The sequence below is a fragment of the Leguminivora glycinivorella genome, chromosome 25 (assembly GCF_023078275.1).
Source record: "Leguminivora glycinivorella isolate SPB_JAAS2020 chromosome 25, LegGlyc_1.1, whole genome shotgun sequence".
Lineage (NCBI taxonomy): Eukaryota > Metazoa > Arthropoda > Insecta > Lepidoptera > Tortricidae > Leguminivora > Leguminivora glycinivorella.
Genome location: NC_062995.1, coordinates 2,282,119 through 2,304,448, shown reverse-complemented (window position 1 = coordinate 2,304,448; position 22,330 = coordinate 2,282,119). Strand labels below are relative to the sequence as shown.

The 22,330-nt window shown below is 38.3% G+C and overlaps 2 protein-coding genes across 2 annotated transcripts; one reads left to right on the top strand and one right to left on the bottom strand.

Moving 5' to 3' along the window:
- Positions 1-7,431: 7,431 nt before the first annotated feature.
- On the bottom strand, positions 7,432-10,305 carry LOC125239440 (PCNA-associated factor-like). The gene is made up of 5 exons (XM_048147016.1): positions 10,172-10,305; positions 10,017-10,085; positions 9,795-9,944; positions 9,170-9,286; positions 7,432-7,803 (listed from the first exon to the last, which is right to left on the bottom strand). The coding sequence occupies exons 1-5, from the start codon at positions 10,203-10,205 to the stop codon at positions 7,613-7,615; spliced, it is 561 nt and encodes a 186-aa protein (XP_048002973.1). The 5' UTR covers positions 10,206-10,305; the 3' UTR covers positions 7,432-7,612.
- Positions 10,306-10,634: 329 nt separating this feature from the next.
- On the top strand, positions 10,635-17,942 carry LOC125239295 (zinc finger protein 91-like). Its single transcript, XM_048146837.1, has 3 exons — positions 10,635-10,772; positions 11,999-12,119; positions 13,276-17,942. The coding sequence occupies exons 2-3, from the start codon at positions 12,005-12,007 to the stop codon at positions 17,868-17,870; spliced, it is 4,710 nt and encodes a 1,569-aa protein (XP_048002794.1). The 5' UTR covers positions 10,635-10,772; positions 11,999-12,004; the 3' UTR covers positions 17,871-17,942.
- The last annotated feature ends 4,388 nt before the right edge of the window (positions 17,943-22,330 follow it).

Sequence of the window (22,330 nt, the reverse complement as noted above, 5' to 3'; positions counted from 1 at the left end):
AAAATAAATAACTACATATTTACAAGCTGTTATAAAGTTGTTTTAATTATTTATAAGCGAGAAACTCGTGTTTAGTAAATGCCTCCTCTTACTTAGTATTTCGACAGCAATATACATGTCACTAAATATAATCATGTTAAGGTTACTGTCTCAGCGGTGGTGAACAAAGAACCATGGATAAAATAGTTGAAATACAATAAAATTGCGTAAACAATTTCCGTACAGAATTGTTGCCATGTTTAAGGATTTTACCGCAAAAAATGAGAAAGTGACAGTTAAGACAGTGGCGCCCTCATTTATAGACGGCCAGCATAGCTTATCACTCAAAAAGGCGCGAAATTACCATTTTCGATGGAAGGATAAACCTTCGCCCCCACATTTCTCAAATTTGCGCCTTTTTTTAGTGACAAGTTTTGCATAATCAGCATTTATACAGTAAAATGTCGCCAAAGTTACCGCACCTTTTACGAATAAATGTCAAAATGTTGCAGTTTTTCTATGAAACTTGTTGCAGAAAAACCATAGTCAGCAATGTGACCAATTTTTTTAGTTATTTTCTATATTTGTGCCATTTTCAATCAAAAGGGTATTTATTTGTTGTCAGTAAGGCGTTTCCATAATAGCTACAATAAGAAATCGATCTTACCCACAATGTGGTACCTCTTTATTGAAAATGTCATATACAAAATAAAAGGAATTTCAACACAGATTCATCGCTGCTGAGACAAGAACCCAATAAATTAAGAAATGCATTAAAATATAAATAGCGTTAACGTTTTACCCGACATTTTGTAACTTTTTGCAGTTTTTACCATTTTTCTACAACATTTTACGATTGAATTAGTAGTACAATAAAATATATAATCTTAAATGTGGTTTTATTTTAAATACCCTTTTTTAAGTAGTACTACACGTATGTACGTTTTTAATATGTTTGGCCCGCCTGTTGGTAAGCGGTCAACGTAACTTATGGACGTCGTCCATTGACGTGTTCGACAAGGTTTCATAGTTTGTGTAACGCTTAAGGCCAGATGAAGCAACACATCTCAAAATGATATTGTGTAGATTGTAATATATAGTTTTATATGACAGCTGTCACGTCAACAGCGTTGATTGTAGTACCACAGTATAATGAGTACTTATCGTACAGTATGGCCACTCCCGCTCCCCGCTGAAAATGCCGCCCACCCTCTCTCGGTTACCTCACAGTTACCGCTTGTCAAACACGCGAACAGTCGACCTGTCATATCTCACTCATACAAGCATGGTACGCGTTCACCTACACGAGCTTAGAATGTGTGCTAGAAACGCGCCTCTTTCATATTGTATTTAATAGCCAGTGTCCGAGATGTGGTAGTTCATAGCCTACATACTATGTACGTTGGCCGTTTCTTGAATAAAAATAAAACTATACTGAAAGTTCATAGTTTATTTCAAACATTTCGACTTAGTGCGTTTTCACATTATCCGACCCGATATCGGATGTAAGACCGATATTCTATAGATACTTCAATAGTTCTTTATTTGCATACCATATAATTTTTACAATATGTACATACCTTATATGGACCCTGAAAAGGTATAGCAAGAATTGGTACTTTACAATATCTTGTATCACAAGATTCACAAGTACTTATTAGCTTATACTTATTATATTTTAGCTTATACTTATTATTAATAATGCTAATTATTTATACTTACATTACATATACAGATGTAGTGCGAAGGGTTTCCTTCGGAAACGTTCGTATTTGTCTTGCTAGTTCACAAGATGTACTGACACTGACTAAAATAGCATGACACGTTCGTACGTTTCCGTAACAATTCGTAGGCAAATCTTTTCGCATTACATCTCTGTACATATTAAAGGCGATCTTTGACATTCTTCCTATACCCGATTTCGGATCGGATGATGTGAGAACGGTCTTACATGATATGATTTAAAATTTAGAGCCCATTTACACGTCTCAACTGACAATTTTATAGACCGTCAACCAAATCTTCAAAAAAAGGCGGCAAATTTGAAAAATGTAGGGATCACCGGCCAACCGTCTGCATAAAACGCGTGCCTTCCTAAACCTTGACGTTGGTATGACGTGAATCTTCAACGACCCATAACAATTAAAAATTGATTTTAAATGTAAGGGTGAAGGTTTGATTCCCATCGAAAATTTAAATTTCGCGCCGTTTTTAGTGCCAAGATTTGGTTGGCCGTCTATTTAAGTTACCTACTGTCCTACTCTATGTGTATATATTATTCCCTATTCCCAATAGGCTACTTGACCCTTTTTTAAAGTATGTCTTATACGAATTGATTAAGTACTGTCCAATTAGCCGAAATAAAATATTACCATATTTTATTATGACTTGAAAACCGCAAAAAACATTTTCAAAGTATACTTTTACTTAATCAGGCAAAAACATTAGCCATCTTAATCTACACATTGTCTTTGCATGACGTCAATAGAATTAAACACAAAATTTTCTGATTTTAAGTATGAGGCATAAAGTTCATTACATTTTTTTTTGTACCTATGTCAGCGATTTATCTATGTTGGCTGACAGCACTTTCAGTGGCCAAAGCAAAAAGAAAAAATATTACACACATTTTTAATCGAAAATACGGAGCCATCAAACACTTTTAATACCCAAAATATATAAACATTGGTTTCATATGTCAAATACTTCAGAAAACACTCATTTCTTGTGCCAACTTTGATATGAGTCTAGTAGCCTATAGAGAACAACTCACAGATTTATTTTTACTAATTCCAATGCATCCATAATCATTTGCTTATTATTTGCCTTCAATAGATTCCATCGTCTCCTATACTCTCTCACATCTTCACATATAGCCACGGACGATGTGCGTATCTTAGGATAATCAGCACATGCCATAATACCATGCATCAAGTTAGTTTCTACTTCAAAAAGTTTATCAGCTAACTCTTTGAGTACTTCGTAATTTGTTATTACTTTTGCCGCTCCATCGGGAATCATTGTTAAATGACTTTTACAACTATCTACTAATATGAAGAATAGGCGTTCGGCTGTGCGATATGCCTCCCTCAGTTCCTCCCTGTGCAGAAGTTGCTGCTCAAAATTAGCCTGAAACAGTAAAAGAGGTTCAATAATCTAACCACAAAAACAAAATTTTGAAAGAAACCCCGCCATAGTGGACCGATTACCATGAAACATTCAACTCTCCCGACGAATTCAGCTTTCAAACAAAAAAATCTAAATCGGTTCATCCTATCGGGAGCTACGATGCCACAGACAGACACACACACAGACAAACAGCTATTGCTATCCCCTAATAGGTTAAACAACGACTCTGCCCCCATGTAACACATAATACCCGAGCAACTTATAATAGTACATTACGATATAATTGCGTAAAAGAGAAAGTTCGAAACGAGTGGCGATAAATTAAAACACGACCGAAGGGAGTGTTTTAAATCGACACTAGTTACGAATTTCCTTTTCGCACGTGTATCGAACGACGTTTTTCAGTACAGATGGCTCTCCGAAGTTTCGACCTGGCATATTATAATGAACCACTTCTCGCACTAGTGCGTAAAAAAAACACCATCTGTACTGAAAATTTTATTAACATTTCTGTTTCAAAACCATAATTTAAAAGTGAATTCTACCAGCCAGAAAGCTAAAAATTGTATAGATGAAACTTTGCATCCTTGTGGATAAAACGCAATTTGGTCATTAATATTTGAAGTATCAAAAAAGTAAGGTACAGCGGGGCAAATCTCGACTGGGGGCAATTGTAACTGATCCATTTTTAACCCCCATTCCATTATTACACTATGATGTTTATTCTACATGTAAGTATCCACTGAACACGCCTACCATATACAACCGGCGGACACTCTATTTAATAATGCAAACATTGTAAAACATGGAAAAAATGCACCAGTTAGGCAGTTACATTTGCCCCCCAGTCGAGATTTGCTTCGCTATACCTTATACAATTAGTAAATAATATAAAAATACCTTGTCAATCTCATTCTTCATTTCAGATACAGCTCTTTCCATTGTTATAAAAATACTTGCACTTCCAAAAACGTAACGGAACAGAACACAACCTTACCGATATGAAATTGAATGGTGACAGTGACAGAATACTTAGTGGCACATGGGTTATATTATTGCAATGTGCAATAATTAGATCATTAGTTCATTACTGTGTACACGGAGTTAAATACTTGTCGTTAGTGTTAGTGATTACTTAATTAGGTACATATCAGAAGAGCGGTAGTGGCTATTAGTTGTCTACAATTTAATCAATCAAAATATTCTTTACTAGCTTTTGCCCGCGACTTCGCTCGCGTTAGAAAGAGACAAAAACCGGCCAAGAGCGTGTCGGGCCACGCTCATTGTAGGGTTCCGTAGTTTTCCGTATTTTTCTCAACATACAATCACGCCTGTATCCCATAAAGGGGTAGGCAGAACACATGAAACTACTAAAGCTTCAGTGCCACGCTCTTGGCAAATAAGGGGTTGAAAGAAAACGGAACTGTGACATTGCAGTGACAGGTTGCCAGCCTCTCGCCTACGCCACAATTTAACCCATATCCCATAGTCGCCTTCTACAACACCCACGGGAAGAAAGGGGGTGGTGAAATTCTTAACCCGTCACCACACAGGCACTTCCAAGGTTTCTCAAAAACTACTAAATCCATCAAGTTCAAAACAATTTTCCTAGAAAGTCTTTATAAAGTTCTACTTTTGTGATTTTTTTCATATTTTTTAAACATATGGTTCAAAAGTTAGAGGACACACTTTTTTTTTCCTTTAGGAGCGATTATTTCCGAAAATATTAAAAATACCTATCCAACAATATATCACACGTTGGGGTTAGAATGACAAAAAAAATCAGTCCCCACTTTACATGTAGGGGAGGTACCCTGACAAAACATTTTTTCCACTTTTTATTTTAAGTACCACTTTGTCGGCGAGATTGATATACATATTGGTACCAAATTTCAGATTTCTAGTGCTAACGGTTACTGAGATTAACCGCGGACGGACAGACAGACATGGCGAAACTATAAGGGTTCCTAGTTGACTACGGAACCCTAAAAAGTAGCCTATGTCACTCTCCATACGTAGTGATTATATTCTCTTTGCTCCATCCCTTCAACTATCTCCACTTAAGAAATCACGTCAATTTGTCGTTCCGTTGGAAAGATGGACAAACAAACAGACACACACACTTTCCCATTTATAATATTAGTATGGATATAAATAGGCGTATAATAAGCACTTTGAAATCGTCAACAATATACAATTATCATCTTATTCTCAATATTGGTGCAATTAACAATAAGCGTAGGCACCATAGTTAAAGCGACTGCCATCTGACCGTACATCCCGAATATAGCAAATATTAAATTTCGCAAACAAAGTTCCGAAAAACTCATTGGTACGAGCCGGGGTTCGAACCCGCGACCTCCGGGTTACAAGTCGCACGCTTTTACCGTTAGGCCGCCAGCGGTTTTTTAATGTAAATAATAAATATCAAATACCTATTGTCCCGGAACTGTAAGTTCCTCTTTTTGACAATGACACATTTGTTTTGAAGTATATTGCGTTAAATATTATAAATAAATAATAAATAAATTCTTTATTTGCAAAAAATATGGTACAACAAGGTGTATTAAACATACCTACTTAATATAATGGAAAAGTGTGTGTCTGTTTTGTCCGTCTATCACGTCAAAACGGAGCGACGGATTGACGTGATTTTTTTAAGTGGAGATAGTTGTTTATTGAGTTACATAGGTTACTTTTTTTTCTTTTTCTAACCCTCCACTTCCCTAAACTGGGGGGCGGAAGATTGTACGGAGCATTCCACAATGTCGAATTTATCGCGAGCGAAACCGCGGGTAAAAGCTAGTAAAAATAAAAAGCATACTGGAAGTTCATAGAATTTATTCGCACATTTCAGTCCATTTTGAAACTTAACAAAAGAAAGCAACTTAATGATAGTTTATTATAATAGTCAAACACCAAATACTATGTAAACTCTACGAGTTAATACGTGCAGCTCGGTGCCAAAGTTGGCAACATGCACACTAGCGCTCCTAGCGGCATGAGTTGATCAAAATAGTTTAGTTTCATACAGCATAAAATTAAAAAAAATTACAAATTCTTATTTTTTTGTTTTATTCCGTCTAAAAATGTTGAAGTAGATCAAGTAATAGCATTTTCTATTTTAATTTACTCAAATAAAAGTCTGAACAACTACTTTGATCAACTCGAACCGCTAGATGGCGCTAGTAAAATTGTTGCCGCTCAATTGTATGGGAAACGTCAGAAGCTATGTTTATGAAGTATTAACTCTAGAGTTTATATAGTATTTGCAAACACTTAGAACTATAGTTTAACTAAAACTAATTTTACCACTAAACGTAAAAAAAACCTGTGTCAATAGTGGTGATCCCACAATAGCTGTTATAAGATTGTGTGACAAGGACAGCGCGATGGCATTGACATTACACTGTCCTTGTCACGCAATGTTATATAACATTTATAACACCAAGTGTGGGAGCACCATAATAAAGTATACAACTCGTTAGATTCAAACCAAGCTAAATTCGCAACGATTTTGAAAATCAAAGTGCTATTTTAAACGGCAAAAATCTATGAACTTATGACCCTTCACAGGCGAGACCATCAAAATCGCTGTGATATTAGCTTAGTATAACTACTATAATGTATACTTACCAGGCACAGTTATTAAGGTTCCGTACCTCAAAAAGGAAAAACGGAACCCTTATAGGATCACTCGTGTCTGTCCGTCGTCACGGCCAATTTTCTCCGAAACTACTGAACCGATTAACTTGAAATTTGGCACGAATTTCACTCACTGCCGCTGCAAGGAGTTACCAAATCTCTTGAAATTGTGTGAGCGCGTTTGAATATTACATATAAACTCATTCCTGTTTCGTTTTGTTCAAAATATCGATTATTCGCAAAAATGACTTAAGTTCCTACTAAGAAGGAGGCGCTTAAGCCCTTCTTGTAGCGTACGGAACCCTTGCAACGCGAGTACAACTCGCACTTGGCCGGTTTTTTTACACAGGAGCGACTATCTTTTGTCCGTTTCTATTGCCGATAGCCCCTGGCTTACTAACTTTTGGTGGGTCTTAAAACAGAATGGTCCCTACATACCTTATTTTGTACTGCACCAGTCAGATCTTTTATAAAAAAAAAACTATTTTAATTAAAATAAAACTATAGAAACGGATTATATCGCGACCATTTATCCCGACGTTTCGAACACTTGAATTTACAATTCGTTATACGCGATATAATCCGTTTCCATAGTTTTATTTCATGAGTAGTGATGTGCAAGTTGCGGAAACTTTCCAAAAAAATCTTAAACTTCTTGAAAAATTCAAGAAACTTTCACGAAAAATAAAGGGAATTTAAATTTATGAAATGAAAAGTTTCCATCCATACAATTGTCCATACAAAGTGTGGAAAGTTACCGAAGTTTTTCCTATGTGAAAATTTCAGAATTTTGGAAACTTTCCCTCGGCACATCAGTATTCATGAGTAAACTATCGCGGCAACCGAAGACAATATTATTTTAATTAACTTTAACCCTTTTACTAGCATGTTCCGACTCTTCCCCAAAAGTGATTTCTTCCAGTTCCCGTTTAGCCGAGTTTCTCCTCTCAACATTGCCGTCAATGTTTTCTTTGCCCTTAGTTTTCTTGCCCACTCCCTTGCCTTTGGCTCCTTTGGGGTAATATTCTTCAATTTTGTGGCTGTCTTCTCCTGTAATTATATCGGATTAGAATTAGCTAGACCATCATCATCATCATCATCATCCTCCTTACATTATCGCGGCATTTGCCACGGCTCATGGGAGCCTGGGGTCCGCTTTGGCAACTAATCCCAAGATTTGGCGAAGGCACTAGTCTTACGAAAGCGACTGCCATCTGACCTTCCAACCCGAATGGTAACTAGGCCTTATTGGAATCAGTCCGGTTTCCTCACGATGTTTTCCTTCACCGAAAAGCGACTGGCAAATATCAAATGACATTCGCACATAAGTTCCGAAAAACTAATTGGTACGAGCCAGGGTTCGAATTCGAACCCGCGACCTCCGGATCGAAAGTCGCACGCTCTTACCGCTAGGCCACCAGCGCTTATAATTAGCTAGACCATGTTACGTTGGTTTTGTTAAACGTTCACAACGACATGTAAATCAATGTTTTTTGTGACTAACAGACTCAAAAGAATTAGTACATTACGATACAAGTGCGTAAAAAAGGAAGTTCGAAACGAGTGGCGATAAATTAAAACACGACTGAAGGGAGTGTTTTAAAGAATTTCTTTTTCGCACGTGTATCGTACAACGTTTTTTCAGTACAGATGAGCCTCTTAACTTTCGACCTGGCATATAATGCACCTTCTCGCACAAGTGCATAAAGAAACACCATCTTTACTGAACAAGTTAATTACAGCAGAACTAAAAATGTTTGGGGCTTGAGGGCCAAATCTGGCCCACCAAGCGGGTTGCAAGTTTTGGAGCATGGCATGGACATCGACCTTCAAATCTTCAAGAAAAGAGCGTACACCCATCTTAAAGGCCGGCAACGCACCTCCTACACCTCTGGTGTTTCGGGTGTCCATGGGCGGCGGTGATCGCTTACCATCAGGCGACCTGTCTGCTCGTTTGCCTCCTATCCCATTAAAAAAAAAATGGTATTATTAAATATTTATTTATTTATTTCAGTAACAGAGTATCTGTCAATGCCAAATGTTTCCTAAACAGCCTCCTGCACGTTGCTTATGACAAAGTGTCCATGGGCCTTATTTATTTTCAGTTATTTTAACAACAAATCTTTAGCTGAGTTATGGATCCTTCTTTTTTATTTACATACATACATACATATAATCATGCCTGTATCCCATAAAGGGGTAGGCAGAGCACATGAATACTAAGTTTCAGTGCCACTCTTGGCAAAAAGGGGTTGAAAGAAATCCAAATTGTGACATTGCAGTGACAGGTTGCTAGCCTCTCGCCTACGCCACAGTTGAACCCGTATCCCACAGTCGACTTCTATGACACCCACGGGAAGAAAGGGGGTGGTGAAATTCTTAACCCGTCACCACACGGGGTTTCTTATTTACATGCCTGTTAATGGCTGCAGCTCGATAGACTCGTCCAATTCTTTGTTTATTGGTTTCTCCGCTACCTGCTCCTCATCCGAGTCTACTGTTGGTTTTGGAGCCTGAGGCTTGGAGCTAGATGCTAAAACATACAATAGATTTAAGACCATGTAGGAAATATTCACGATTCTCAAATGCTTACTTAAAAACATCAGTTATTAAATAGTTTTCTGAATTTTATAATTTTTGTATTAAGAAAAAAATTACTATTTCTGTGTTATTTTTCATTTACATAGACATCTAATCATGATCCAACTGAAAATGATTAAGTAATTGATAACAATAGGCTGGTTTCCTTCTAGTCAAATCAGCTTCTTTTTAAGAACTGTCAATATGATTAGCTTATATGGAATTACTATGAAATACTGAGGAGTGACGTCACGGTCAATTCATTTACTTTATATCTTTCTCTTTGACTTATTAAATAGAAATTATGTTTAAACATAACTACTGTCATATTTTACTTCTAAATATTTTATTTTTTAATATTTCATTAGTATAGGAAAGTAGCCTATTAAGTAAGTGTTCTTAAAGAACGAAAAAATAAATACTTAAAGATATCTAACACCACATGTAAACAAAAAACATACCTACAACACCTTCATCCTCACTATCAGAGCCGCGAGCAGGCTCCTTGCATATAAAGAAGGTGGTAATGGGCTTCTGCCACTTCGGGGTCTCCCGCGGACACACGGGGTTCCCACCGCCGCCGCCGCCGCGCGCCGCACGGTCACTGCTACCTGAGCGAATACAACTTACAATAATAACCTCAAACTTCAAATATTGATGTAAACAAACAGATTTGCACTTACCTGAGGATCCTGATGAACTAGCGGGTACCGCTACGCTACATCTTGCTTTGCTACTTTTTCCGGAGGCCACTAAAAACAATACAAAGTAGGCATCACAAGTCACAACATAACACGAAACTTCGTCGAGATTACAAGTGAAATTAACATAGCGTTACCTTTAGCGCCAGCAGAAGCTTTTGTTCTGGCCATGTTTTAAAAAATAGAAGGAATAAAATACAAAGTAATAATTTTATAGAAATAAACACTGTATGACTTCAATAAACAAATTCTATTACTTTCATAAATAAAATACTAAAAAAAGTTTGACATGACATGACTGACAACCAACTGACATTCGAAAAGGCGCCAAAAGCCGGTATGTTTCAGCGCAAGTTTTAAACACGTCCATAAAAATATCGAAATAGAATACTGAATTTGGTATTGATCAAGTATTGATAATCAATCAAAGCAGAATATGTATGAAACGTATGAAAAATAAAACTTTGTTTTAATAGCCAGTAATAAACCGTCTTATAAAAGTGAGAGTTTTAATTGGACAAAATCTACAATACGGACATATACGTCAATCAACTCGACCCTTCAGAAAAAAAAAACTTGTATACCCTTCTTGGATTTTTCTAAACCCTTTTCATGATAAATTATTTCGGTTAAATTGAATAGCTTTTATCATTGAAATATCTTCAAAATAGATTCGTGATGGTGCCCGTACTACTAACGACGTTGGTAGAATTATAACATTAACGGATACTTTAAGATGTAAGTTTATTATTATTATAACCAAACTTTCATGGATCGGAGGATATCAACAATTTAGTTATCTTGTAAACCTTGTTCTTTAATAGAACTTCTACAGTCTGTTAAAGCATGAACACTCCATACTAAGATAGGAATTTACAAACAAAAAAATACAATTATAGTTTACGATGAATAAGATTGACTTTGAAACAGAACTTATCAAAAACAGTAAACGTATAGATATTTTCGCAAACGTAAGGCATAATGTAACAGGATCCGTGTATTATTTAAAGAATTTGCCAAATCAGTGATTTTAAATAGGACATGGTGTGTACAACATGAACATTTAGAATGAATGTTTGATGTTGAGTAATTTGGGACACTTTCGCTATCGCTGTTGTGTTTACTGAGCTCGCGTGAGCGTCGATCGTACGTACTGTGTACCTGGTTATTTGTTAAGAAGATTAGTGCTAAGGTTAGACAATCTTGTTCTAGTTTGATTGGAATCTGTTCACTGTTTTAGTGGAGGAATTCTTTCAGTTAAACACAACTGCATAATATTATCTGTACTAGTATCTTTGCTGTTCTCTAGGTTTAGTTCTTTATTAATGTTAATCTAAAAACTTGACCTCGTTATTATCATTTTATTCAACATATTTCCTTGTGGGATGTCTTACTATCCTTGAGCTTAGGCTTTACTTTGCCAATGTCCAAATATTAAAGTAGTGGTGGACAAAGTATGGCTCGTGGGCCATATCGATTTTGTGGTATATTCCATTTATGTGGTATATTACTTTTAAGTTGGTTTACCCAATTGTAATTGACCTTAAGAATCTTCCCTTAAAGGCAACGGAAATCAATAAAAACATACATACATACAATCACGCCTGTTTCCCAGAGGGGTAGGCAGAGATCACGGATTTCCATTTACTACGATCCTGACAAATCACTTTCGCTTCACACACTTTCATAACGTTTCTCATACACGCTCGTCGGTTTCGAGTACTTCTGACCTGGCCTTTTTGGAATATTTCCCCGATTTGAACAAGAAAAGTTCGCCTAGGTCTTCCACTTCCAACTGACCCTTCCACTCTTTTTTCATATACTTTCTTCATTACTCTCCTCTCATCCATCCTCTCTACATGCCCGAACCACCTTAACATACCCATCTCAATCTTTGTCACCACATCTACATCCACTCCACACTTCTAATAAAAACAGGTTGTATTTATGTTTTATTTTGACAGCTGACAATGGCAGATGACATAGACATCGAAGAGCATGATGTTCTGGAGAGCCTGCGTCGGAGACATGAGCAGCCCGACACCTCTATCGTCAAGTCCGAGCCACTGGAGATCGAGTATGAAGGTATGGTTCACTAGACACTGTCTAAGTCAACTCTGACAACACTGATTGTCACATGTGTGCTGAAGAGGAAGAGACCGTCAGACATCTAATGTGTGAATACACCCACGCTAGATAAAGAATGAAGAACTTTGGAGCCAGTTAGCTGGTGCCAAAGGACTTCAGAGAGCTACTCATGAGCCTCATCATCCGATACGTGGAGATGGTTGAGAAGCTCCTGAATAGCTGAGGGAACTTAGGATCGTAGGCGGTAATTGCACAAAAGATCCCGATGGTACGAAGTGTATCCATAAGGGCCCCCCCGCAGATTTAAGATAAACCAACTCTACAGACTTCTTCTAGTTAGGGGCTATGTAAGGCTTCTTAGCGCCTTATGTATCACTGCGACCATTTCTGATCTATTGTTGATCGCCTACTACAACTCTCGATCAAGTCCTACAAATTCAAAGACTTGTAGTATCTTTTTGAAATCGAGATACCTCACATCATCAGGGTGTATTAGAAAGCTGCTCAGAATCATGTTACGTGTACGCATTACAGAGGGGTACTCTGCCAGGATGTGCAGGGGCGTTTCTTCAGACTAAACAGTTTCCCGATTGCATGTGCTTAGAGCATTTTCAGAATTTGGGATTAGTTAAGTAAGTTGTTAACAAAAATTAACTCACTGTTAGTTTTGTGATTATAATTGAGCATGATATTTCTATAAAAATATTGTTTTTGTGTTAATTACACATACCTGCTATCTTTTGTACACAGTTTGTCAATAAAGTGTTTCTATTCTATTCTATTCTACATAAACATTAAGCGATAAATCGAAATCTACATTCACTATGTGAAAAAAGTAAATTTTAGACAGATTTCATGCTTAATTGTCGTCACAAAACTGACAGCGAGTTAATTTTTGTTATCAACTTACGCTAATTCTATCTCTCTCTTATTCTAGCTATAAATCCCACAGGGTGGTGGGGTCAGCTTTCCTTGTCTAATAACTTACACTAATTGGGGTGTCCCCAATTCTGAAAATGCCCTTGTTCAGGTGGCAGTGCCCTGTGAGCACCCTCACCAGGTTGACGAGTTGGTCTGCAGACTTTGGAGCTTTCAAGTGAGCAAATGCTTCTCGTCTGCTGCGTTTATTTCTAAGCATAGTTCTTTGTTTCAGAATCAAATTATGAAGAACCCAACTACGAATACCAGTGGGAAGACAAAGTGGAAATAAAAATAGAACCACGAGAACAAACTGAAAATGCAGACGAGTTCCGATTCGGCAAGATCATACTCGGCAGCAAACCAGACCGGTTAACAGAAGAGAATGGCCAGGTAACAGCAGGCACGAGCCAACTCAGCGAAGAGGAATATAACTACAACATGTCCCTCGTTCTAGAAGATTGGGGACCAATTTTAGAAAGCAGCGATTGCTATTGCAAAATATGCGAAACCTTATTCGCTACTGTCAACGCTTTAGATGCCCATAGAATGGTAGCCCACTCATTCCTCGTAGCCACGGACAAACTGCCAAGCCCGGAAAGAAATAAGGCATTTAAAAGCACAGCTAAACCTAGTAATGTACCACTAACTAATAGTGACGATATGGCTTGTAAAATATGCCATGCCGAATTCAAAGGAAATATTAGAAATATAAAATCAAACCTGTGCAGACATTACAGAAATGTCCACCGGGTCGATCCAAAAACTATGAACAGCAGCGATTTCAAAAGCTGGAGGGTTTGCAACCACTGCAATTTGTATTTTCCAAATGATACTTCTTTAGTTAAACATTTGTACGAATTGCTGCCTTTGAATGATAATAAAAGTCCAACTAAAGATGATAAGAGAACTGTTAGTCAGCCGGTACCTAAACCGCTGTTGAATGTAGGGAAAAATACTCCTAAAGCAGTCAAATCTACAACTAGTAAGAATTTAAATCTTGTTAACTCTCCAATGAAAAATGAAGTAACAGTGACACCTCAACCAAATAGAATCATATTAGGATCTAAACCTATGGCAATCAGTGAAAATACCAACAGTACGAAAATAAATCTTTCCGAGAGCCAAACCCAGCCTAATAAAATCAAGTTGACTGATACAAAAGTTAGGTTCAAATGCCTCCTGTGTAGTGAAATTTTCACAACTAAATATGGAGCGAAAAAACATAGGAAAAAACATCCGACCAGGACTAAAAGGCAGCACATTTTCGTGAAATTTGTCAACAAAAACAAAGCTGTTGTGAATCCTTACTTAAAGAAGGAACCCGGGCAGGTGAAGCCAGTGGTAAAGAAATATGCATCCAAATTTATTAAAAAAGAAGTTGCAGAAGAAGATAAAGGTATATTAGTTTCAAAGTCGACTCTGTTTAAATGCAATAGGTGTTCTGTTCACTTTTTGACCTGCACCGGAGCTTGCCAACACTCCATCGTGTGCGAGAGTTCTTCCAACATCCGAGACTGGGCCTGCCCGCGGTGCCAGCGAGTCTTCAAGAGTGCAGAGAGAGCCGCTCACGAGTATCAACACAGAGTGTTAAACGCCAACAAGTTTAGAGTGTACGTAGTGTATTTAGAAATGATTGTCCGGGTACTATGCCAGTGTCCAAATTGTTTTGTCTGTTTCGAAGAAGACAAGTTCTGGAGGCATGTTGACAGTGGATGCAACGATGCCGCTTCGTATTTTTGCAGCGAATGTAAACTACCAATTGACATACATTCGAAGGCGAATCATGACAGCAAACACAAGCAGGGAGACTTTACAAGGGACGACTTTATCAAAGTCGATTATGTTTGTTCAAAACCATTGGGTGTTAAGAAAATCGAAACTGAAGTTGAAGCAAGAAGCCCTGTGAAGATCAAAGTTGAGAGAGAGACACCGAAAGGACTAAAACGAAAATTAGAGTTGCAAGAAGCTCCTTCAAGAAAACGGAAGAAGAATTTGAATGATCTCATTTTGTACTACTGTCAGTTCTGCAGGTCGTATATAGGGAACCAATCTGTAGTGCATTTAAGTGGAAGTTGTGCGGAAAAAACTAAACAATTTGTCGGGTTTTGTCACATTTGTGGGATACATTTTAAAAAGAAGTATCATTCAACGCATATGTCGTGGCATGTTAGATGTCCAAATCTGGTAATCAACGATTTCACTATAGTTAAGCTGTCCGACTCAAAAAAGACCAAACCGGTTCAGGTTCTCTATCCGTGCAAGGCTTGCAACGTGAATTTCTTGACCAAGTTGCACAGGTTCCGTCACAAATGTGAAGAAACAGCCAGTACCACCTGCCAGATCTGTCAGAAGAAAATACAGGCCAATCTGTTTGACACACATTGGCGCATACATAACTATGTTATCCCCCGGCAGATTAAAACTATTGATGACATGATAAATATGCCAAACACATCTCAGAATGACAAAAAGTCACCAATCAAACATAAATTTACCAAAACAGAGACAAAAACATCTCTAACCGAGTTACCAGACTTGCTTATGAAATACCAGTCGCTTACCACTCTATGGAACATACTCTACCTGTGCGCTATTTGCGACACTTTCACAGATTCGTACGACAAAGTCGTAGAGCACTGCCAGAACCACCTCACCAATATGGAGAATTACGGAGTCGTCATCAAGAAATGCGATAAGTGCAACATGAAATTCGACAGCGAGTGCTACAAGCGCCATCTAGAGCTGCACGCCGAGAACAAGGTCAACAAGAAAACCTTCCAGATCTTGAAATACGAGCACTACAATCTGTTCTCAGAAAATTGGTTCGACTTTATAGACTTGCCGGAAGAGCAGAAAGCACAGATTGTCAACCGGAGCATATACGGTGGGAACAGATGTGTGAAAATGAAGCTGATACAACAAGGGCCTCCGGAGTATACCCTGTATAAATGCGAGAAGTGTACGAACTGTTTGACGGCCGATAATATAGTGTACCACGTCAAACTAGCCAACTGTTGCAAAGCTAACAAGATTCTGTGCTCCGTATGCCACATGACTTTTGCTATCAGGCGCGATTGCGAAGAACATGAAAAGACTCATGAATCAACCGGTCTCGACCTGCAGTCTTTCAGAATTGTCTCTTTCAATAACTCCATTGACGCTGAAGCAAACAAAACCATCATGTCCTACGACACTGACAACCATGGAAGTAAGAGCAAAATATCATTTATAGATGACGAACCACCTCCTAAGATTCAGAATAGTGCTCCTCTTAAGTCCTTTGTCTTTTACAAGTGCACAGAATGTCAGATAAGTGTTGCCCATTTTAAAAATTTCCCGAAACATGCCTGCAACAGTTCGGGTAAAACACAATGTGACCAATGTGGAATCTTCTATAACGCCAAGCATGGTGCACAGCATAAGACCCTGCATCAGCGCTACTCCTTCAATAGATCCAATGTGATAACCAAGACAATGAACAAAGCTGGAAAAGTGATTAATATCAAAAAGCAAACTCCAGAAAAGAAAGACAAAGGTTCGCTTTTTTCTTTACTTTCGTCTAAAACCAACACTCAAAACAAAGATGATGTAGATCAAAGACCGAAGCTGTACAAATGCTTCTGCGGCTTACATTTCACATCTCTGAATGCTATAGAGAGGCATTACAAGTCTAAGAACTGCAACACTGTCACGCGGGAGAAATGTAGCCAGTGCAATTTACTCTTTGACCCCATCGAGGTCGTCAACCATCTCTGCAAGCACCACGCCCAGAATCAAACCAAATCGTTCAACATTGTCACTCCAAACAAAAAGACTTTGTACAAATGCAGCCTGTGTCACGTTCTGTTCTACAACAAAATATCAGCCTTCCCACACAAAGCCAAATGTACTGGACAATTTTGCGGGAAGAAATGTGAGAAGTGCGGTCTGGCCTTCGACGCTAGCAGCCTGGCCATCCACATGGTCGACCACGAGCGCAACAATAAACTCAGAAACGACTGCTACGTAATAGTCGAGATCCCTGATGCGACGCTTCCTGAAATCGAAACAGGACTACATCCGAATGTTATATACAAGTGTAAATCTTGCGATATTCATTTCTTAAGACGAACTAGCGCCCGAAATCATATGACGAAGCTCACTGACTGTGGCTCCACGGCAACAGAGACATGCAAGATATGCAAACGTAAGTTCCCGGTCAAATCCATCATGAGGCATATCGCGTGGCAACATAAAAAGTACAAGGTTAAAGAATTTGACGTTAGAGAACTCACTTTTCGCGTCAATAGTAAAATGCCTAAAGTTATTAAAAAAGCAGAAACTGTAAAACCAGAAGAAAAGACAAGAAAATTAAAGACAGAAGAAGTGATCCCGAAAAAAGAGACCGTGTCTTCTACAGTATATAGATGCGTGAAGTGTATGCTCCTCTTCACCGATGAAAGCACCTTGCTGACGCATCTTGAAGACAGGTGCAGTAAAGAGCTAACTGACGAATGCGAGGAGTGCAGTGTTAAATTCGCTTCTAAAAATATCAAGGAGCATAACAGACAACATGGACCCGGGGTGGCTGTATCCCTGAATATCATAGACGATGTGCAGGCATGTGAAATCCCTGATAATGAAACAAAGTTAAGCCCAACACCATTTGATCCAAAGCAACATCCGTTGTACAAATGCTTAGGCTGCAATTTGCATTATCTAAACAAGAGCACGCTGTCCAGCCATGACTGCAATCCTTCCGCGATTGTAAATTGTGAAATATGTGAACTCAGCTTCACCAAAAGAGTTTCTACCGTCACAAGATTATTCACGAGAAATATCATTTAAAAAAAGAAGATATCGTCGTTTTAACTTCGGCTGACTGTGGCAAAAGACCTGCAACTCCTGTTAATGTAACCAGTCCTGTCAATGTAACCAAAAAAGACCAAAACGACCAAATTTCACTGAAGAAACCGTACAAAGAACATGTACTAGACAGATATGATAATAAACTGTATAAATGTACAGTTTGCAAACTGCATTACTTGACTCAATCTACCCTGGAAAAACATAAGGATTGTATTCCTAATGTCGGTACCAAATGCGACGAATGTGACATCTTGTTCACAGAATACAGCCTGAAACGTCACAAATCAATTCACGAGAAATATAACTTCAAAAAAGAAGATTTCGTTATTTTAACTCTGGATGATTTAGACCCCAGATGGATTCAACGCAAGACACAGAACAAACGAGAAATTGAGGAAGATTCTTTAGATTCCAGTTCTACACTGGAATCAAAAGTTCTTGAACCTACAGAAAATATCGAGCTTGACAAACCTCAAAACGAAGAACCGAAGAAAGAGACAAACGTTTCAAATAAACACTTTTTATACAAATGTGCTGAATGCAATGTACACTATATTACACTGATGCGATGCCACAAACATATAGTGAAACATACTCCGCTAGATCCCAAAGAATACATAGAGTGCAAGCTTTGTGGCTTGCAATTCACTTTAATGGGTTTGCCAGCTCACATTAAGAAACACCACGACAGTCCCTTTAATTTAAACGAAGTGCTAATAGAAGAATACCAACCCGACGATGTAAAAACGTGTGAAACTTATTACGCTAGTGAAAAAGATCAGTCTACTTTAGTGAGCACAAGTGAGGATGTAAAGATCGTACTTAATTTAAGAAAAGAAAATGATTCTGAGGTTTCAAGCTGTAATGAAATAGCCGAAAGTGTTGACTCGTCGGATAACAGTAAACAAGATGTAGATATTACAGGCAAAAGTAACGATTTGGAAGTTATTAAACCAAGTTCAAGTAAAGTCGTCGATTCAACAGATAACACGATGGATACAGATCTTGCGGATGACAAAACTGAAGTAAATAGTCAAGTCGACAACTTTGAAGACATTACTGAAACTAATCCAAGTAATGGACCAGTTGAATCTGCCGACAACAATAGCATACAAGACAGTATAGATGCTAAGGATAACACAACACTGATTAATAAAGTTAGTAATGATATAGAAATGACTGAATCTAATTCATGTGAAGACAAAACTACAGTTGATCCATCAAATACAAACAGTGAAGTAGTTAGTACAGCGGATAACATTAAAATAAACAGTATAAATGACGAATCAAATGAAATTACTGAACCAATTTCATGATGGTAATATGAAGTAATATATGAAATTCGTTTTGCACACTGCACAATTTGATTTTGTGTAGGCAGGACTTAGGTACACATTTATTACGAGTGACTCAGTGATGTCTGAATCTAGAAGACTGAACGATTTTAATAAATGCATAAAATGATTACTTACCTCATCAACTTTTGTTAAGTATAAATAAATATTGTTTTCTCGATACAGTTAATATTTTAACTATAAAAGTCACGTGAGTCTCGGACATATTTAAAAATATTTTAAGCGGGTTACTTACGTATTAAGTCGATATAAGTCGACATGTTTCGATCCATTTCCGAGGATCCTTTTCAATAGTAGCGACCCCGCCTTTACTCGTCGCGGCGCAGATGGTGGGCGGAGGGGGGAGCGTTATATCGACTTAATACGTGAGTAACCTGCTTAAAATATTTTTATCTCTTTTCGCCAAGCGCGGATCCAGCTTCGAGCTCGGGAGGGGGGGGGTCACGTGGTAAAGGCCCTGGCCCCAGGAGAACGACGACGACGTGGTAAAGGCTCAGGCCCCAGGAAGAGGGGGGGGTAAAGGCCCAGGCCCTAGGAGGGGGGGGCACGTGGTCTATTGTCATTGTGGTCATCCACATGACGTGGTCTATTTAATTGTCATCTTGGACATCCATGGTGACCCCCCCCCCCGATCCGCGCATGCTTTTCGCCCAAAGGTGTTGTGTTCTTTTTTTTTGCTTTCGATGTGACAAAAATGTTGTCTAAACTTTGTAGATATTTTATTCGGTTTTGTGTTTCGAGTGAATGAAAACGCTTCACCGAACTTTAAAAAATTAAAAATAGTATTACTGTGTTCTTGTATCTTCTCCACAGTTACCTTAACTTATTTGTTTTTATCCACATTGTTCTAAAACCCAGTAGCCTTAACCCTTTGTCTGTGTTTGATAGGGATCCTAACATGTGGCGTTGGACTTTAAAAAAAATATGTCAAAGTTAAATATTATATGTGAGTGTGCACGGGAAAACGTCCCACTTTGTCGATTGCTATAAAACCGCTTTGTCAGTATATTCATATAAAGATACAAGTAAATCTCGCCTTAATGGTAACCGACAAAGTGGGACGTTTTATTGAACACACTCACATATGACAATTTTGTGACAGAAACATACGAAGGGTTAACAATAGTTCTAATCTTGTGGTAAGATTAAGAGCGTTGTCACGGTCCGATATCGGATGTCAAAGGCAAGTTTGAAAGATGGCGCGCTGCCGCTGTCCCTGTCACACCATGTTACATAACAGCCCAGTGTGGGAGCAACATTATACAGAGTGGGGCCTGTAACAAAGGCGAAGAATTGAACTGTAGGCTATTCTCCTTATACTGATCAACATTTGTTCAGTGACTTTTAAAAATTATGAAGTCTTTAAATTTTTAATTTTTCATACAAAATAAATATTAGCTTCAATGTACGCCATTATTGTTGTCATTGACGTTGTCTGTCACACTTTAAACTTAACAGAATTCGCAATACATTACCTCTTAGAAAAAACTTTCAAGGGTGATAAAAATCAAAATAAAAGTTATTTTTAAAAGTCGCCGAACAAATGTTGATCAGTATAAGGAGAATAGCCTTGAGTTCAATTCTTCGCCTTTGTTACAGGCCCCACTCTGTATACCTTTAGGTTAAAAATCCGACGACCGATGTCGGATCGGATAATGTGAAGACGCACTAGGGTTAACGACTTCTGCTGCTCTGCTAGTCAGATTTTGATAAGATGCGTTTTCTCGATTTTCTTTAAGTTAACTGTTTGAAGTGTTATTAAATTAAGAATAATACTAGTTTTTAATAAATTGTTACTTACTATAAGTATTGATAAATTTAATTTAAGGATGCTGTTTGTTAATTATTTAATAAACGGATGATTTTTCTATATTTTTTGTTTAATTTGGTTTGAAAAATGTAAATACATACATACATACAATCACGCCTGCATCCCACGAAGGGGTAGGCAGAGCACATGAAACCACTCAAGCTTCAGTGCTACTCTTGGCAAATAAGGGATTGACAGAAAACGAAATTGTGACATTGACAAAAATGTAAATATTATGTAATTGTATCAGGGCGGCTAGCCAAGGTGACGACCGCTTGCCCTCCGATATCGAAAATCCTTCTCTGCTCCATTCCATATTATTCCGAACACTTCCGAAATTGACAGTTGAATTTCATTTGTCACGGATCGTATAGGCATGTTGGTTACTCACCCTAATCATACATACAATCACGCCTGTTTCCCAAAGGGGTAGGCAGAGATCACGGATTTCCATTTACTACGATCCTGACAAACCACTTTTGCTTCACACACTTTCATAACGTTTTTCATACACGCTCGCCGGTTTCGAGTACTTTTGACCTGTACTCACCCTAATCGTAATATAAAGAAAATGCTCCAGGATAAAAAAAATGGTAAGAACAATACAAATGTAGGCTGTACGAGCCAGGATTTCTGGATTTAGTTGTACCCCATATCAAGGTCAAAGATAAAAATAATGCATACATACATACAATCACGCATGTATCCCATGAAGGGGTAGGCAGAGCACATTAAACTACTCAAGTCCTATGCCACTCTGGGCAAATAAGGGGTTGCAAGAAAACGAAACTGTGACATTGCAGTGGCAGGTTGCCAGCCTCTCGCCTACGCCACAATTTAACCCATATCCCACAGTAGACTTCTACGACACCCACGGCACTGTACAATAAACTTTTTGACTTTTGTATAGGTAATAAAAAGTACTATTGTACAGTATGGCCACTCCCTCTCCCCGCTGAAAGTGCCGCCCACCCCCTCTCGGTGACCTCACAGTTACCGCCTGTCAAAAACGCGAACAGTCGACCTGTCATATCTCACGCACACAAGCATGGTACGCGTTCACCTACACGAGCTTAGAATGTGTGCTAGGAACGCGCCACTTTCATATATTTGACCGCCAGTGGCCGAGATGTGCCATCACCAGCACGGGTAGCATGGTCGCGCGATAGACGATAAAATATCAGGCCGTCCCTATCGCACTATTAGTAAGTGCGATAGGGACGGCCAGATATTTTATCATTTATCGCGCGACCATACTTGCCTGCCTGGTCACC

What these genes read in the sequence shown, in the direction of transcription:
- LOC125239440 (XM_048147016.1), bottom strand. Translation starts at nt 10,205, where the DNA reads ATGGCCAGAACAAAAGCTTCTGCTGGCGCTAAAG. An exon ending in AGCTTCTGCTGGCGCTAAAG is followed by an intron (nt 10,086 to 10,171) that starts GTAACGCTATGT and finishes TATTGTTTTTAG; the next exon opens with TGGCCTCCGGAAAAAGTAGC. An exon ending in TAGTTCATCAGGATCCTCAG is followed by an intron (nt 9,945 to 10,016) that starts GTAAGTGCAAAT and finishes GTATTCGCTCAG; the next exon opens with GTAGCAGTGACCGTGCGGCG.
- LOC125239295 (XM_048146837.1), top strand. Translation starts at nt 12,005, where the DNA reads ATGGCAGATGACATAGACATCGAAGAGCATGATGTTCTGGAGAGCCTG. An exon ending in ACTGGAGATCGAGTATGAAG is followed by an intron (nt 12,120 to 13,275) that starts GTATGGTTCACT and finishes TCTTTGTTTCAG; the next exon opens with AATCAAATTATGAAGAACCC.